Source organism: Nipponia nippon, unplaced genomic scaffold (assembly GCF_047370975.1).
Source record: "Nipponia nippon isolate SJK-2023a ecotype South Korea unplaced genomic scaffold, ASM4737097v1 scaffold_19, whole genome shotgun sequence".
NCBI classification, from domain to species: Eukaryota; Metazoa; Chordata; class Aves; order Pelecaniformes; family Threskiornithidae; genus Nipponia; species Nipponia nippon.
Window position 1 is genome coordinate 97,770 of NW_028262335.1, and position 18,746 is coordinate 116,515.

Consider the following 18,746-nt stretch of genomic DNA (forward strand, 5'->3'; position numbering starts at 1 on the left):
GCAGAGCCAGGAGGAGCCATGGCCAGCAAGCAGAAGGAGGAGAGGCATGAGGCAAAGCCAGGCTCACAAATCCCGTTGCAAGGCATCTCGTAAGCAAAATCAGTTTTTGATGGAAAACCAGAGTAGACACACGTAGGAACAGCTCCTCACAGAAAATATAAAAACCCCTGCTCTGCATTCTGCTGTGAGGGTAACTGCAAAATTAGCAAAGGAGCTTCTCTTTAGGCATTGGTTGTCCCTCCTCAGCTCCAAATGACAATGTTTAGGAATACGGTGCCCTATAAAAGCAGAATGCAGCAGGAGAGGAGTTGGGAAGGGGGCTGTGAGCAGAGTAGAGTTCAGGTGAGCAGCAAAAGCCAGGTGTCTTTCATGGAAGCACTCGCGCTCTGGTAAACTTCTATGATTAGATGTCAGATGAAGGGCACAAACCTGACAGCATTTTCCCTCTCTGCCTGATGCGATTGCAAGTCAAGGGGCTAGCTTGGCCATTTTCATTGTGGTGATGTCCTAAACAAATACTTGCGAGGCTCAGAAATAGAAAAAAGCATCCTGTTGCCTAAGAAGCTAAGTAGTCAGTGGATAATGAGTAATACCCCATCAGTCGTCAACAGAGAAGGCAAGGCACCTTCTAGATAATGATATTTATCATAATATAATCTTATTTATCATAAAAATTGTCACCATGATAATAATTATTATCCACCTCTATAATAACAATTATTCACCACTGATCAACCTTATCCTTTTATTTTTTTGAATCTTTACTTACACCAAATGGGATATAGAACATGAATGCTGAAAAGGGCAGAAAATCCTGGAAAGTCCTCAGCTGGCCCCAAGGCTAACCGTCACCTTTATCTGCAAGCCCAGTAAAGCAATGTGTCATTAGATCAGTGCCTGCTAAGGCAGCAGGAGAGGCTCACTTTGGCCTGCCACGAGACACTTGCTTTACAGACTTACCAAGAAGAAAACTGGCATGCTAAGGAATAAGTTTCCCTCTTGTCCGTGGGAGTTGTGCACCTCTGAATTAAGTGGCTGGTTAGCACAAGTAGGCCATGTAGGAGGAATCTGTGTTGTAATAAATGTATTTTGGCTGGTCAGACAAAGAGGTCACGGTTTTGAGAATCTTTCTGCATCTTTATTAAGGATTACCAAAGCAGGGCCGAAAGGAGTCCACATTAGAAACTTGATGTTACTGTTGCTTAACTCCAGAGCAATTCCTGAGGTTGAGGGGGCTCTGACCCAGCTTCGTAAAGGTGGGGAAAGTCATAAAATAGTCAAGAGTGAAAACAGCTCACTTCTCCTGAGAGGCTGCATTTGGTTCCTGCAACGGGAATCTGTATTAGCAAGGACGGTCATCCCTAATGATGGTAATAAAATGAATCCTAAATACCAGGTTGGAAGGGACCTCAAGGATCCAACTGGTCCAACCTTTCTTGGCAAAAGCATGGTCTAGACAAGATGGCCCAACACCCTGTCCAGCCGAATCTTAAAATTGTCCAAGGTTGGGGAATCCACCGTTTCCCTGGGGAGATTATTGCGATGGCTGATTGTTCTCATTGTTAAAAATTTTCCTCTCCTGTCTAATTGGAATCTCCCCTGGAGTAGCTTGTACCCATCACCCCTCGTCTTTTCCATGTGACTCCTTGTAAAAAGGGAGTCTCCATCTTCTTTGTAGCCACCCTTTAAATACTGCAACATGGTGAGAAGGTCTCCCCTAAGCCTTCTTTTCTCAAGGCTGAACAAACCCGCTTCTCTCGGCCTTTCCTCATATGGCAGGCTTTCCAGTCCTTGGATCATCTTTGTGGCCCTTCTCTGCACCCTCTCCAGCCTGTCTACATCTTTTTCTATAGCGGGGACCAAAAGTGAGCACGGTATCCCAGGTGTGGTCTGTCCACATCTTTTTTGTGTAGTGGGGGCCAAAAGTGAACACAGTAATCCAGCTGTGGCCTGGCAAGCGCTGAGTAGAGTGGGATAATGACTTCTTTATCTCTTCTGGTGATGCCCTTGTTGATGACACCCAGCATCCTGTTGGCTTGCTTTGCTGCAGCAGGACACTCTTCACTCCTATTGAGCTTGTTGTCCACCAGGACCTCCAGGTGCCTTTCCACAGAGCTGCTCCCCAGCTGGGCAGATCCCAGCCTCTGCTGCACTCCTGGATTATATTTTCCCAGGTGCAAGACCTTATATTTGTCTCTGCTGAACTTCGTAAGGTTCTTGGTAGCCCACTCTTCCAGCTTATCCAGGTCTTCCAGCAGGGTGGCTCTCCCTTCCCAAGTGTCCACTTCCCCACTCAGTTCTGTATGATTGGCAACTTCATCAGAGTACACTTGATTCCACCATCCAGATCACTTGTATGAAACAGCATTGAGCCCCATAGTGATCGCTGGGGGACCCCGCTTGTGACAGGTTGCCAGTTTGAAAAGGAGATATTTACCACCACCCTCTGGGTGCGGCCTGTCAGCCAGTTTCCCACCCACTGCACAAGCCACTTGTCTAGGCATCAGTTGCACTAGGAGGAGACTGTGGGAAACTGTATCGAAAGCCATGGAGAAATCCTGGTCGACGACAATGTCCACCGCTCACCCCACATCCACTGAGTAGGTTACTTTGTCATAGAAGGTGATCAGGTTTTTCAAGCATGATTTGCCCTTCATGAATCTGTGCTGGCTTTTCCCAATCACATGCTTCATTTGCCTTGTGATAGCCCCCAGGAGGATTCATTCCATAACTCTCCCAGGGAATGAAGTAAGACTGATGGGCCTATGATTTCCTGGATCCTCCTTTAAGCTCTTCTTGTAGATGGGGGTGACATTAGCCTTCTTCCAGTCTTCTGGCATGTCCCCTAGTCTCCACAACTTCTCAAAGGTTATGGAGGGCGGCCTAACAGCGATGTCAGCCAGCTCTCTTAACACCCTCAGGTGGATATTGTCAGGGCCCATCAATTTGAAGGGGTCAAGCTCCTGCAATAGTTCACATACCAACTCTTCCTTCACTGATGGTGCGTCCGTGTTTGCATCAACCTGCATTTTTGTTCCCATGGCCTGGGGCCCAACAGTGCTGGTCAAAACAGAGGTGAAGGAAGTGCTGAGAACCTCTGCCTTTTCAGCGTTGTTGGTGACTAATTCACCTCTCCTGTTTAACAGTAGGCCAATATTTTCCTTCTGTTTCTGCTTGTTGTTTATGTACCTGAAGAACCCTTTCTTGCAGTTGTTCACATCTCTGCCCAATTTTTGAGCTGAGCTTTTGCTTCTCTAAAAAAGCAAAACCATCTCTGCACGCCCTGGCAATGCCCTGGTAGTTCTCAACGGTTATTTGTCCACTTTTCCATCTCTGGTACGCTTCTCTTTTGGTATGGAGCAGACTCAGAAGCTCGCAGTTAAGCCAAGGGGTATTCTCTTGCTCTGCTGTCGTGGTTTAACCCCAGCCGGCAACTAAGCAGCACGCAGCCGCTCGCTCACTCCCCCACCGGTGGGATGGGGCAGAGAATCGGAAGGGCAAAAGGGGAAAAGTCGTGGGTTGAGATCAGAACAGTTTAATAACCAAAGTAAAATAAAAATAGAACAGTAGTAGAAGTAATAACAATAATAATAATAAAACCAAGTAATGATTGTACAATAGTGATACAAAGCCAGCGATACACTGTCCAATTGCTCACCACCCGCCGACCGATGCCCAGCACATCCCCCAAGCAGCGATCCTTGCCCCTCCCCCGGCCACTTAGCAACTACTTAGCACTGCTTAGCAAGAACCAAAACATCAGTGTATCATCAACGTTGTACGCATCCTAAACCCAAAACACAGCCCCATACCGGCTTCCAAGAAGAAAACGGACTCTATCCAAGCTGAAAGCCGGACAATGGGGAATGCAGGAAAGCTTTGGAGAAGAGCCTTGCACTCCCCATGGTTCCCTGCTCCCTCCTCTCCAGGAGCTGCAAGGTGCAGGACAAGCAGAGGAAAGCGCCCGCAGCCTGAGAAGGCCCAAGAACTGCCAAGAGCAGGGAAAAGCCCTGAACACACCACCAGGTGAAACTTTCTGCTGATAAATCCAGGACCCGTGGACTTATCGGGATTAAACATTGCCACTCTTCCCTGGCTATGGAAACTCCTTGGCCACCGTCTCCTCCTGCGGGACTGTCTTTAACCTCTGGCGCGGGGTATTTGGCAGCAAATCTGGTTTTTAACAAGGTTTGGTGCCCAGCTGGAAGACTATAACCTCAATTCCAACGCCTTCTCAAGAGCAGAATTGATCACACCAGGCTGAAACGCAGGGAAGTACTTGGATAGGAAAAGTGGTTTTGAGACTGATGCAAAAAGGCGGCGCTGACACTTGATACGGTCACCATCAGATTAAAGACAGTCAGTAACCAGAAACCACTGAAAGAGAACAGAGAAAAGCCAAACTGAGAACTATATCCAAAGGAGCTTTGCTTTTACCAGTCTCAGCACGGAGGGAGTTTTCTGTGTCCATTGTGTTCTGGGGAAAGAAAACATTAGCCACGTGGAAATACCCTCCCGACGTCTCATTAGAGTTTGGTCCAAAGGCAGAACTAGCAAGGTAAATCTGAAAACAATCGTTGAAATCAATACATAAATCAATGCAGGTTTCACATTCCCATCAAAGGGAATCTTTTTCTATGGAACTATAGCATTAGTTATACCTGATCACAACTGGAAACCGTGGCATTAAAGAGCAGTGTTTTCTGATTTACAGGAAGGAATCAACGCCCCCGCCGCCTAATCCCCTGCTCGCTCGGGCACGTGTTACCCTGTCAGAGCCCAGGGAAGGGTTCCCCCACCTCTTCCTCTCCCTGCACAACCCACGTACCTGCCTTTCAATGCACAATGTGCTGCCGCATTTCAGCTCTCCAGTCCTGCCCGCCGTGCCTGTTTCTGCCCCGACCACAGCCGGGGAGGGCACTGGGAAGGCACTGGTGCATTCCAGCTCTTCTCAGCTGGCCTGTGGCTCTCAGCAGATTTGTCAGGGCCTGCCTGGCTCTTGGCGGCCACACGCTGCAACCGCGGGGGCAAATTCCCTCTTGCCCCCTGGCTGAGACCCTGCCTGCCCCAGCCCCTGTGCCCACGCTCCCTTTGGCCCCCGCCGCCCCCTCCAGTGCGGGACAAGCTTCAGGCTCCTGTCCTGCTGCAGAATAGGCTTGCCTCTTCTCATTCTTCCTCTCTCCCCATCCCAGGAGGCGCTGCTGCTTCTCTCGCTGACCGACTTGGCCTCTGCTTCCACTCCTCCTTCTTGACTACATGAGCAACTAGGAGAGTCGAGGGCTGGGTCTCTGCTTCAGTCTCACCTCCTGTTTGGGTGCCTTCAGAGCAAGCAATCGGCTTCTCTGTGTCCGTTTCTGTGGCCCCAGAGCAGCAGGCATTCTGCTCAGTGTCTGCATGCTCCCCTCCTTCCAATGATGTAGTACTCTGAAAGGATGACGTGCCTTTTTGGGTGGGAAATCCTAAGTTGTCAGAGTCGCTGAGAGCCCTTGGCACCGAGGCCCACCTCCTGCCATACCCCCTGCCACCCAGGGATCGATTGCCCTAGAGCAAATTCCTCTGTGGAATTCGCAGTTCGTTGTTTAACCTCCCAAACATTAATCCCAGTGAAAACCAGGCTCACAAGACACATCAGGAGGAGCAGTCTCATTACGCCAAGAATGTTCAGGGAGCTGAGAGGCCAATGGAAGGAGGCTAGAAAGACCTCTCCTGGAGGAGAGGCTGCCATTCTTTCTTCTCTCCACAGAGGAGAAAGCGGGGAAAGGTGGAGCTGCTGATTTTCTCCAGGAACAGGTTCTCCGAGTACTGGGACAGCACTGCAGGAGCCCAATACCGGAGCAGGCTCAAGGCCAGTGGTTTTATCAGAGCTCTCCCAGGCAAAGCAAACCAAGGTGATAAACAGCACAGCAAATGCAGACAGTGCAAACAGTCCTTAACGCTGCTTGGAGTTTGTCGCACAGCAAGAAAGGAATCAAGCACCCGAGCGCTGAAGGAAAGGCATAATTCAGCCCCCAAAGTAAACACTCGGGGAAGACAAAAAAGTTGTTTTGGCTGGAGGAGGAGAGAGCGGGCTGGACCGAAAAGTGGGCACACAGCCGGGCCCAGGGGTGGCGATCAGGCTGGGCAACTGGGCTGACAGGAGCCTCATGAGGAAAGCAGCTTTGCAGAAACTGCCCTGGGGGTCCTGGTGGGCACTAAATTGATCACGAGCCACCAACCTGGCCTTGCCACAAAGGCGGCGCCTAAAGGTCTGCTGGGCTGCGTTCGGTAAAGGGTTGCCAGCAGGTGGAGGCAGGTGATCCTTCTGACCATCAGGAAGCCCTTTTTCACTGGGAGGGTGACCGGCCACTGGAGCAGGTGGCCCTGCTTGAGCTGGGGGGCTGGACAAGATGACCTCTGGAGGTCATCAACCAGCCTGTGAGTCTGTGCCCATCCCCTGCAGTCCCATCCGCAGCTTCCAGGTCTCCTGCCTTCTCCGCCTTGGAGGCTCAGAGCCCCTTCTTTCCCTCCGGGCAAGCTGAGACACCCTCCATGCCCATCCCTGTGAGCTCCGATGCCCTCCCTCCACCTTGCTGGGCGCTGCCCTCCCCTCCTCTCCCCTTCTTGCACGCCCGCATCTCCTCTCTTCCCGTCTGAGCTACTCAGCTCCCACACTGGGCAAGACTGGGCCGAGCTGCCTCTGCACGGTCAGTCCGAGGGGTGCTGGGGATGGGCAGCACTGTGCGGGCAGGTTGCTTTTGCGCAAGAATGGGCCAGCACACGGCATCGTTAACAGCCCGTCCTTGCCAAAGCCCTGCCAGTGAACGTCCTTGCAGGCACCGGCTGGTGACCACAGCCGGGAGCAGGCCCCCGGGTGTCTTTATTTGGCATCTCCAGGAGGAATACGGTGTATGGAAAGGCCCCATGCAGCTAAGGGCTCTGCTGCTGCAGAGAAGGCAGCGCTGTGCTCGTGTCCCACGCGCTGCCGTAATGGCCTCGTGCTTTTTATCGGGGCTCTCGGAGCTCCATCTTCTTCGCCAAGCTAAAGGAGAAACCAAAAGGTGTTCAGCTGGATGTCCAGAGAAGAGGGCAGAGACCTCCTGCCCACCAGCTCTGGTCTTGGAGGCTTTCTGTGGTCTCCAAGACAAGCCCTGCCCTGCAGACCCAGGCCCATCAGCCGAGAGCTGGCAGAAGAGAGGCCAAACCCCGGAGGAACCCACCCCTGTCCCCATCCGCCCCTCTTCTGCCCGCGGACATCTCCCTGGGGCTGGAAGGCAGCTGTGACTCAGGGGCACAGCCTCAGGACCCCGCTGCTCTCCTGCCAGCCAGCTGCCAGGAACACACAGTCCTTCCCGCGTGCTGCTGCCCGGGCAAGGGAGGAACGTGCCACTGCAGGAAAATGCCTCCTGTGCTTGGAGATATTTACCAGAGGAACTGCTCTGGGGCCGTTGCCCGCAACCTGTTCACCTCCGTGGCCTTCCTCCACTCCTCCTGGCGGGCTCTGTACGGCTCCAGATTTGCGAGCACCTGTCTTGCCCGTGGTGGCCGGACGCTGCAAGGGCAGGGACAAATTCCCTCTCGCACCCTGTCTGAGACTCTGCCTGCCCTAGTCCCTGCCCGCCCCTGCCCGCTCCTGCCCCTGCGCCCACGCTCCCTTTGGCCCCCGCTGGCCCCTTCAATGTGGGACAAGCTTCAGGCACGTGCTGGGGGGCTGCCCAGAGTCACCGGGCATCGGGGGCTAGCCCAGGCCATGCCCGTCTCAGGGGCAGGGGAAACCCAAGGGGCCGTATCCCTCAGGGCTCAGGGCTCGGCTTCCTTGACCCCGGAGCATGCTGGCCCCATCTGCTCGACTCTCCCTGGCCTTGCCGGCTGCTGCCACACACTTACTCGGGCTGTGGTGTCTCCCACCACGGGGCTGGTGTCCTCGTCTTCTCTGCTCCCTGAGGGGAGAGAGAAGCCGTCGCTGCTGCCAGAGGGGCCAGAGTCTTCTTTCTCCTGCTTTCAGATGCTCCGGGATGGAAGGCAGCATCTTCCTCTGGCCTCCGGTGCTCTGCCACTGGTGGCAGCTGTTGTGCGAGGCAAAGAAAGAGGAGGCAGCTCAGACATTTTTCTCTTTCTCCAACCAAGGCTACATTAAGGGCTCCGTCCCTCAGCCATTGAAGCCAAGGGACACTTTGGGTTCCTCCTCTCTACCCCAAAGGGCTTGGCAGTGAACCCTCTACTTCCTCTAGATACCGAGGCGTAACAGAGATCCCGTTCACAGAGAGACCCCTGGCAAGCCCAGGATAGAACGATGGAGTCCTGCGCAAGACTGCAAGGAGGAGCCGAAAGAAGTCCCAGAACGAAAGCATCCAAAGGGATCCTTTCAGCCTCCTCATCCGCAGAGCGGATGCCGCCTTCCTGCACGGACGTAGGACGCTATCGTGACGCAAGTCCGTATCACGTACCGGGACACATCTCCCCTGCCTGTCGAGAGCAGGCAGTCTAGCTTCAGGAGCTTGCTTCCTCTTGATGTCTCTGCCCTTCTTTGCAGAGTCCCCCGCAACTGGTGGCAGCACGCTGCAAACACACCACATGAGGACTTTGTCTGGGGACAGCGGGAGCATCTTCTCCAGCTTGTCCTCAAGAGCCAAGCCCGTGCCTCACCACAACACCTGCTACACACTTCCCAGCCAGCAGGAAGAGCTAAGAGCGCACGTGCTCCTAACCGCTCGGCACGAGGACAGCCAACGTGGCCAAGGGCAAGAGCTCCCACAGGCAGGGCCAAGAGCGCGGGCTTTCCCAAAGCCAGCTCTCCGAGACTCTCACCTCCCTCTCCGCACTCCAGCCTCAGACTTCTTCCTTTCTTCTCCCGTCACCTTCCCATCACTCATCCGAATTGGAGGAAGACGCCGATCAGAAAGGAAGCCTTGGCCGGGAAGAGCCCCTGAAGAAGAACAAGAGGAAGCTCCTCACAACTGCGTCCGCGGAACACTTGGGACATGAAGGACGTGCCGGCCTTCCTGTCCAAGCCCGCTCCCCTTCCCTGAGGGCCGTGCTGCTCCCAGAGTGTTGCTGTCCCACTGCTTCCTTGGGTCCCCACTCAGAAAAAGGGGGGCCTGCTGGGACACCTTGCGGGCTTGAGAAGGCATTCTCTTTGGCATGGAGGACGTCGGTTCCTAAGAGGGGAACGTACCCAGAGTTGCTTGGGGCTTGGCGCTGGATCTGCGCCTTGTTCCACTTCCGTGGATGTAAGCACTTTCAGGCAATGCTGCTGACTCCTCATCGATGTGCACAAAGCTGGAAAGAAGAAGGGGACACCGGTTTGAATGACGCGCAGCACAGTCCACTGCAGCCTCTGGGAAGAAGCTGCTCACAGCCCTCCAGTTTTGCAAAGGAGAAGGCCTAACAGGTTGGCAGCACACAGGAGGAGACCGAGTGGCACAACACTGTTTGTCCTCAGTCTCGCTCAAGGGAAAGGGAAGGAGCCGATGAAGCTCTCTGCACAACGGTCCCTCGTTGCGCCTCCAAGGCAGTTCCCACACAGGCTGGGAAGGTAAAGCAGGCCCTCTTCCCTGGGACTCCACCGCAAGACAGCCCGCTTTGCAAAGAAGCAAGAGGCACCGCGGACTTCACGCAGAAGCACTCCTTGGGCAGAGTTATTCCCACCCAGCTGCAGGAGGAGACCAGCCCTGGCAGCAAGGCCCTAGGCAGCTCCCTGCGGCTCGAGCAAAGAGGGGCTGAGAAGCTGCGCGCTTGGCCCGTCCAGAAGCAAACGTACTCACTTTGCTAGAGAAAAACATACTCACTGTGGGAACACGAAGACGCCTCCGGGAGGCATCCGGAAAACGGTCCTCTCTGTGCGGGCTACAATCAAGGGCCTCAGCCTTGGCGTCTGCAACAGGGACAGAGACATGGCAGGGGGTCCCCAGGGAATTTACCCGTTGGTCACAAGGGCACACAACCTCTCCGCCACCCACAGCCCAGCTGCCTCTCCACCACCCTCCTGGGCCTCTGTGTCCTGCCCAAAGCTACGAGCCTCTCCACCATCTTGGCCTTTTGGGGTGGCAAGACCCTGCTGGCGCTGTGTCTGCAGGAGCCAAAGCACGGGCCACACCAGGGGCCTGGCCTTGCCTCAGCTCGTCCCTGGGGCATGGCTTTCTGGAAGCAGGAGGGCAGGCCCAGCCACAGGTGCCGTGGCAAGCCTGCCCAAGGCCATGCCTTTAACCCCGTTGCAAAAGAGTTAGCGGGCGTACGGAAAACGTGCCAAACTCACTTGGAGGAAAGCGTTTGCCAGCTTCCCTGTCTTATCCACCTCTCGGAGCAGGTTTTCAAAGAACCTCATGGTCACCCTCCCTTCTCGGCACAGCAGGATGCCCACGTTCTTGAAGACAAAGTCGAAGTTCTTGCCTTTGGACAAGGCCCACACAAAGACTTTCACGGTCGCCTTGATGCACTTCAACACCTTCTCCTTGGGAACGTGGAGGCGCAAGGCGACCTCGGTGTAGATCACCTCCGCCGCTTCTAAATCCTCTGCGAACAAACCACCCAACAGCAAAGACACTTGATCAGCCCTTCCGTGGACTCACATCACCCTTCAGCACAACGGCCCCTCGCGAGCCCACCAACCCTCCTCCCACACCACCGACCCCCCATTCAGCAGCAGACGTCCTGCCTTGGTGGGCCGGAGCCCTGTCCCCACGCAGGCTGCTGCCCCTATCCAGGAGCAGAGAGGGCCATCCGAGGGCAAGGACACCACACCAGACACACTCCCAACCCCGTGGTGCCCCGCAGCCACCACCAGTGTCACAGCAGAGCCATGCCTGGCCTTGGGGCCTGCTAACCCTCTCTCCTCTGCTGCCAGCCAAACTACAGCTCACTCCGGCCCCTTTTAAACTACCAGCCGCCTGCAGGAGCGAGCAGCAACGCTGGCATGGAGCAGCGTTGATGGGGAGCATCAGCTTCATCATTGCCAAGTGACTCCACAGCAGCACCTCCAAGAGAGTGCTCTCCAGCAGCAGTCAGTGCAGCATGGCACCCAGAGAGCCCCCCGCAAGGGCTGCAGAGCTGGTGGGTGGCAGGAACCCCAGCCGTGACACAGGGGGAAGCCCAGGTCCGAAGGTCTCATCTTACCAGGCTGCGATCTCTTTTCATTGGGCAGCTTCTTCCCCACCAGAAAGGGCTTGTCCAGGTTGAACACCGGTCTCTCAGCCTTGAAACTCTCCAGGTTTCCGTACCAGAAGGTGTTTTCCGTAATGTGCACGGTCCCCACACCCATTAGCCTGACAGTCTGAAAAGAAGGGCAAGCAGGGAAGAAAAAGCAGGCATTTTTCAGATGGGACAAAGGAGGGAAGGCTTGTGTGGCCTTGACTTAGGGTGATCTGTGGCCCTGCCGGCCCTGCTGCTCCAAGGGCCAAGCCGAGGCACGCAGGAAAGCTTTGGAGAAGAGCCTTGCGCTGCGCACGGTGCCCCGCTGCCTCCTCTCCAGGAGCTGCAAGGTGCAGGACACGCAGCGGAAAGCGCCCACAGCCTGCGAAGGCCCAAGAATTGCCAACAGCTGAGGAATGGCTCAGCCCTGGCCTGGGCTCTCTGGCTGGTCATTACTCCCTGCCAGCAGGGCTAAGGAAGGCTCCAAAGAGGAAACCCTACGATCATCCTTGGAAAGCCTGGCTTGGCTTCTGTTCTGCGTTCACAGGAAAGTTGGTCTCTGGCCAAACTGCCAACTCTCCTGCTCTCCTGGGACATTTTGTCTGCTTTCTAAGCTGGGTGAGCAATCAAGGTGCTCAACGGCAGGGCAAGGGAGAGGTCAGGAACCCCCCGTGGTCTGAGGGAGGAGGAGGAAACCAGCCCCACCTTCTTCAGCAGTAGCTCTTGTCGATAGCACTCAGACACGCTCTCCCAAATTTTAGTGATATCTGGGGAAGAAGAGAAAGACGGGCCATGCGTGAAGTCATCAAGCTCACCACCATCCCGCACTTTCCCAACCTCAGGTCCCCTTCTCCAAATGGGGCCCTCTCCCTGGGGCAAACCACCAACGCATCTCCACCCCAGAGAGAGGACGACGCTGTGCCCACCGGGGCCTCGGGGGAGCTGAAGGCCTTACCGTCCTTTGTGAAATCTGCAAGCTCTGGAGACAGCGCATGCAGGAAATCAGAGGAGAACCACTCCATGGCTGCAGCTCCTCCTGGCCCAGCTCCTTCACTCCTCTCCACCTCACCAAACAGCCCCGGCGCTACGGCACCGCCTGCCTCTGCCTCCTCCTCCTGCCTGCAAAGCAGCTCCCAAGAGCAGAGCGGTGGCGAGAGCAGCCCCCACGCCTGGGCTCGTCCCTGACTCGCAGGGCAATGTGGGTTGGGGTGCCGTGGGGAGAGATAAGGTGTGCCGGTGAGGCGGGGTGTCCCATTGTGACCACGGCCCCTGTCACAGGCGGGCTGCAGGTGACCACAGCCCGTGTCACAGAGGGGCTGCAGGGCCAGATGCATACCCACACACACCCTTCTCCCCCCCGGGCACTCTGCCAGGCTTCAACCTACACGGGGAAGGAGGCTGCACTGGCCATTTTGCCTCCATCTGTCCCGGGGGCCAATTCTCCCCAGCGAGGCCCACGCATCAGGTGCTTGCTTAATTTGCCCCCTTATTTCACACCTCCTCTCTTTCTGGTTTTGCCCATTGCCTCTTATCCTGTCCCTGGGCACCACCGAAAAGAGCCTGCCTCTGTCCTCTCTGCACCCTCCCTTCAGGTATTCTTCTAGATAAGAATAAGGTTCCCTCTGAGCCGACGCTTCTCCAAGCGAAAGAGCACCAGCTCACAGTGTCTTATGCTAGGAGAGCTGCTCCAGTCCCTTCATCTCCTGTGTGGCCTTCCTTGGACTACCCCCCATACGTCTATGTCTCTCTCATCCTGAGGACCCCAGAACTGGACATCAGGCGTGGCCTCACCAGTGCTGAGTAGCGGGCAAGTGTCACCCTGGAGGACCTGCTGGCAATGCTTTACCTAATTCGGCCCAGGAAGCCTTTAGCCGCCTCTGCGGCAGGGCCACACTGCTGCCTGATGTTCAATTTAGTGCCCACCGGCACCCCCACGGCCTCTTCTGTAAAGCTGCTTTCCGGCTGGGTAGCCCCCAGCGTATATTGGTGCCTGGGGTTGTTCCTCCCCAGGGGCAGGACTTTGCACTGCCCCTCGATGAACCTCACGAGGCTCCTGTCAGCCCATCTGCCCAGCCCGATCACCACCCCTGGGCCCGGCTGCGCAGCCAGTTTTCAATGCACCCCACCCTCTCCTGCGCCGGCCCGTACGTGGGAGCCAAAGCACAGGGCGCACCAGGGGCCTGGCCTTGCCTCAGCTCGTCCCTGGGGCATGGCTTTCTGGAAGCAGGAGGGCAGGCCCAGCCACAGGTGCCGTGGCAAGCCTGCCCAAGGTCACAGCTTTAACCCCGTTGCAAAAGAGTTAGCGGGCGTACGGAAAACGTGCCAAACTCACTTGGAGGAAAGCCTTAGCCAGCTTCCTCATCTCGGGTCACCCCCATTTTTGATCGGGCCCTCGACTGAAGCTGCTTCTTCCTTTACTCTTCTTATGGCCGAATGAGGTGGAGCAGGATAAGAATGTTTTGACCGCCATCGGTGAAAAGACCAGGCAGGGCAGCCGGCAGTAAGCTGTTGAACGAGTCCGTCACTGCGGCACTCTTCTGTCAGTAGTCAAACGCTAGAGCAACTCCTTTCTTCTTCTCGCAATGAGCTCTCTGGTTTGATGCATCACCTAAGGCTGCAAGTGCTGAGCAACTGGGGCCACCCAGACTATACCTGCCTGTCTCGATTCAGGGTGCAAGGTGATCCTCCCAAAGACAGGGGAAAGGTGTCAGTTTCATCTGGCAATAAATTACGTTAATTTTCACCAAGTCGAGTTGGAGCCTGATTTGCCCGGGATGCTAACTGCAAGCGAGGTCCCTGTCCTTCTCTCAACCCACAAGCTTACTGGAGACTTCAGGAGTACCTAGCAGAAAGTCTGACAGCCGCACGCTTGCTGCCTACACAGTAACGTTAGCCTGTACACAAAAGATGAAATTAATGGGACACTTTTCTGATGCAGGAAGCAACTAAGGATCAACTGAATACAACCATCACTTGTTACCTGTTTTCACCAGAGGCAGATGCTGCTTCAGCTTCTATCTTTCAGGCTGTTAGCTATGAGAAAATGGAAGCATGTCTTACTGTATGCAGGAAATCCTGAGTTGGAAAGTGTGTTCATGGCCTCCTTTGCCTCTTTATGCACATACCTAGTGAAAAGCCCAGGGAATGTTACAGTGTAAGTGATTAGCAAAGCAAAGCCAGGACACCTCAAGAGATCCCATAACTCCATGAGTCTCCTTCCTTTTCACCCCCCAGTTCCCAAAGCACCAAAGGCAGGAGAGAGCAGGGCAGTCATACGCTTAGGTCGCAGTGCGGAGGAGAGAGTAGGAACAGCCCTCTGGCACCCAGATCAGTAACAACAATTTCTGCTCTGAACTGGGACTTAGTCAAAGTGCAAGTACAGCACTGACCCAGATATGAAACTGAGGGTGTCAGTTAATCCCCGGTGCCACACACACTGTACCTTCTTCCGTTGCCTCCTCTCAATGAACTGTTTTCCAGGCTCTTCCACCTCAGCCCAGCTCAGGCACCTGCGCTCTGGCCCAGGGCTGCCTGGGGGCTGGCCACCCTCGGGGCAGCAGCAGGAGCCGCTCTGACCCCGGCTGTGGGGCTGTCCCTGGGGCTGAGCCCTCGGGCCCAGGGCTGGGGACTGGGCCATGCTGGGGCCCACGGGCGCCGAGGTCTCCAGGGCCCCCAGGCCTGTCCACGCCGGGAGATACCTGCTCCTGCGCCAGCAGCAAGCCTGGCCCTGGCCCTGGCCCTGGCCCTGGCCCTGGCCCTGGCCCTGCTCCTGCTCCCCCCAGGCCCTGGCTGCCCCCAGCCCGGCTCTCGCCCCTTTCTCCTCAGGCCCCTGGGCCTCGGCCCCCTCTGGCCCCGCCCCACCTGGCTCTGACTGACAGCCCGCCTCTGGCTCCGCTGATTGGCTCAGCCGTGGCCAATGGGGCGGCTGTTGCCGGGCGGGCTCAGGCAGCCCGGGCCTCTCCTCCCAGAGCCGCCCTGCGCCCGCAGCCCCCTGCGCCGCCACAGCCCCCGGGGCTGGGGACGGGGGATTTCGGGCACGCGTGGCCCGGGGCAGGAGCCTGTTATTGTCCTGTAGCTTTTTGAGGATTCAATTCGGGCGTCTTCCGAGGAACAAAGTCAAATGCCAGAAGCTTCTGTTCAGGCCGTCTCCTGAGGAGACAGGTTGTCCTGAACAGGGCCCTGTTGGGGCACAGGCCTCATCCTGTTGCGCTCACCCAGCCCAGCCCACCGGCTGGGGCATCTCGCCCCCTGACTGCAGCGGCTCCTCAGCCCGCCGGGACACGGGGCCTGCGGAGACACGGCCTCGAGGAGGGCCATGGCGCCGGGAGCTGCTCTCTCAGCAGCGCAAGGTGTATGTGTGCTCAGCTCTGCCCTCCCTCGGTCCGCTCGGGGGGTCTGGGCCTGTGCACGGAGGGAGGGGAGGGAAGGGGGAGAGGGGAGGGGAGAGGAGAGGAGCTGCCCTGCATTTGCTCTGGATCGGCAAGTCTTTCCCAAACTGTGGGTCTGTGCTGCCAGCCACAGCCCTGGGCAGGAGGAGCTGCGTGAGGGGAGCCGCTCGCATCGGCCAGGCCGGCACCTGGCAGGAGACGGGGCTTTGCTGCCGGTCCCGCCGCCCCTGCTGAGCCCAGCCCCCAGGGCCTTGCTCAGGCCTCGCCTTCCCCCAGGGCTGAGGAGGAGAGACGCCCTGTCCTGGCGTGGCCCAGGGCATCCTCCTGTGGCCAGAAGGAAGGACAGAGCCCCGTCACTCTCCCCACAGGGGCTGAACACTGTCCTTTATGTCTGTCCCCGGGGCTCCCCAGTGCTGGCAGGCCCCGCAGGGCTTCAGGGCCAAGCAAATGCCAGGGCGCCAGGGGCTCCTGGGGCTCAGGGCAGCCTTGGGCATCTCTGAGGCACGGCTGCCCCTTTGCTTCTGCAGATGCAGTTATTTGCTACCCTCTTCATGGTCAAAACTGTTTCTCCTCGTGGCTCGTGGGCTGGACAGGTGCCGCGTCCCTGTTAGCCTGGGCGGACTTCAGGGAAACGAGGAGGTGCCAGCATGCGCACAGGTAGGAGGACAATGAAAAGGATCTGTGACAAGGTTTTTCTGCTGTTTCACATCTGAACTCAGAGAATTGTGTGCATCCTAGCACCAAAGTCAGCTTTTTTTCCTCCAAGCTTCACAGCTTTTTTCCAGTGAAAGCCAGCTGGGCTGAGCTGGGCTTCAGGATGACTCAGCTCCTTCCTTTTTTAATTGTGTGCCTACGTTTTTCCTTTTTTCCACCTTTTCTTTCTCCCCCTTGCCCGTCCCCTTCCATGTTCTATTTAAGGTAATTTTGATTTCACTTTCTGCACAGATCATAGAGTGGGGAGATACAGGATACACAGCTCTGAAGGTATAGACCAGTGTATCTCGTAAGGTGCTACGCTCGTTTCAGCAGCTTGGGTACCTGGCTGGCCACCCTTGAGAAGAGCTGGCATGCCGCCCTCAGATGTTTCTCACTTGCTGTGTTTGAGGTGGAATAGTATCTCTCATGTTTAGAGTACTTTAGGATAGTACACACTGTGCTGTCTGCTCTGCCTTGGTAGTAAATGCTGTGTTTGTGTTTGTCGTTTAATTGCCTTACTCCTTCTTTTGCAGCTCTGATGCAGATCACGCAGGGCCATCGACTGAGGCTGATTTTTGCATTGTGCCTGCTCTTTTGCTTGGCAGTGCTGCAGGAGGGGAGCCGGGCAGAGCTGCTCTGCTGCTGCTTGCTGGAGTAGCCGTGGAGAATCGTTTCGTAGAATTGTTTTGTTTGGGTTGGAAAAGACCTTTAAGATCATCAGAGTCCAACCGTTAACCTAGCAGTGCCAGGTCCACCACTAAACCGTGGCCCTAAGCAGCACATCTACCTGTCTTTTAAATATCTCCAGGGATGGGGACTCAACCACTTCCCTGGGCAGCCTGTGCCAGGGCCTGATTACCCTTTCAGGGAAGAAATTTTTCCTAATACCCAATCTAAACGTCCCCTGGTGCAACTGGGGGCCATTTCCTCTCGTCCCATCGCTTGGTACTTGGGAGAAGAGACCAACCCCCACCTCGCTACAACCTCCTTTCAGGCAGCTGTAGAGAGCGAGAAGGTCTCCCCTCAGCCTCCTCTTCTCCAAACTAAACCACCCCAGCTCCCTCAGCCACTCCTCGTAAGACTTGTTCTCCAGACCCTTCACCAGCTTCCTTCCCTTCTCTGGCCGCGCTCCAGCATCTCAATGTCCTTCTTATAGTGAGGGGCCCAATACTGAACACAGTACTCGAGGTGCGGCCTCACCACTGCCAAGTACAGGGGGACGATCGTTTCCCTAGTCCTGCTGGCCACGCTGTTCCTGATGCAAGCCAGGATGCTATGGGCCTTCTTGGCCACCTGAGCACACTGCTGGCTCATGTTCAGGCGGCTGTTGACCAACACCCCCAGGTCCTTTTGCGCCGGGCAGCTCTCCAGCCACTCCTCCCCAAGCCTCTAGCGTTGCATGGGGTTGTTGTGACCCAAGTGCAGGACCCGACACTGAGCCTTGTTGACCCTCACCCAGTTGGCCTGGCCCCATCGACCCAGCCTGGCCAGGTCCCTCTGTAGAGCCTTCCTACCCTCCAGCACATCGACACTCCCGCCCAACTTGGTGTCATCTGCAAACTGACTGAGGGCGCGCTCGATCTCCTCATCCAGATCATTGGTAAAGATATTAAATAGAACTGGCCCCAATACTGAGCCCCGGGGAACACCACTTGAGACTGGCCACCAATTGGATTTAACTCCATGTCGCAGTTAAACCCCAGCTGGCAACTAAGCACCTTGCAGCCAGTTGCTCACTGCCCCCTTGGTGGGATGGGGGAGAGAATGAGAAGGGTAAAAGGGAGAAAACCCATGGGTTGAGATAAGAAGAGTTTAATAACGGAAGTAAAATAAAATAGAACAGTTAAATAGGCAAAGCAAAAAGTGTGCACGCAAACAAAGCAAAGCAAGGAATTCATTCCCTCCTTCCCATGGGCCGGCAGGTGTTCAGCCATCCCCAGGAAAGCAGGGCTCCATCACGCGTAACGGTGACTTGGGAAGACAATCGCCGTCACGCCGAATGTGTCCCCCCCCTTCCTTCTTCTTCCCCCAGCTTATATACTGAGCATGACGTCATATGGTATGGAATAGCCCTTGGGCCAGTCTGGGTCAGCCCCCCTGGCTGTGCTCCCTCCCAGCGCCCTCCCCCCCCTCCCCCAAGTAGTCGCACTACTTAGCAACTATTTAGCAACAGCTAAATACTTAGCAAGAACCAACACATCAGTGTATCATCGACATGGTTCTCATCCTAAACCCAAAACACAGCCCCATACCGGCTACCAAGAAGAAAATTAACTCTATCCCAGCTGAAACCCGGACAGTGTGGTGGTAGGCTGGAGTGTGGCTTTATGCCTTATCTGCTAGGCTGGTTCATCTGCCTTGGGAAGATTTTGAGCTGTTGGACAGGTGGGAGTGAGAGCAGGGAAGGCATCTGGCTTTGGGCTCTTGTGTGATTTTGTTGGTGCAAGGACACTGACTAGTTTTGGTTGATCCCTGTTGTTCAGTCCATCATCCTCCAAGAAAGGGAGAAGTCTAAAGGCAGCGTCCTCCCCAGCCAGTTTTGTTGCAGGCATCTGTCTG

The 18,746-nt window shown here is 55.8% G+C and overlaps 1 protein-coding gene and 1 long non-coding RNA gene across 2 annotated transcripts; both read right to left on the reverse strand.

The window, feature by feature from the left end:
* Positions 1-723: 723 nt before the first annotated feature.
* Positions 724-8,534, reverse strand: LOC148055989 (uncharacterized). The gene is made up of 4 exons (XR_015704286.1): positions 8,424-8,534; positions 7,864-8,042; positions 7,403-7,528; positions 724-4,377 (listed from the first exon to the last, which is right to left on the reverse strand). It is a non-coding gene; the product is annotated as an uncharacterized LOC148055989 (long non-coding RNA).
* A 246-nt stretch (positions 8,535-8,780) lies between these two features.
* On the reverse strand, positions 8,781-12,120 carry LOC148055990 (coiled-coil domain-containing protein 81-like). Its single transcript, XM_087755542.1, has 7 exons — positions 12,059-12,120; positions 11,809-11,870; positions 11,089-11,245; positions 10,232-10,488; positions 9,765-9,850; positions 9,152-9,255; positions 8,781-8,902 (listed from the first exon to the last, which is right to left on the reverse strand). Exons 3-7 carry the CDS (start codon positions 11,231-11,233, stop codon positions 8,781-8,783), a joined length of 714 nt encoding a protein of 237 aa, XP_087611668.1. The 5' UTR covers positions 11,234-11,245; positions 11,809-11,870; positions 12,059-12,120.
* Between the last annotated feature and the right edge of the window lie 6,626 nt (positions 12,121-18,746).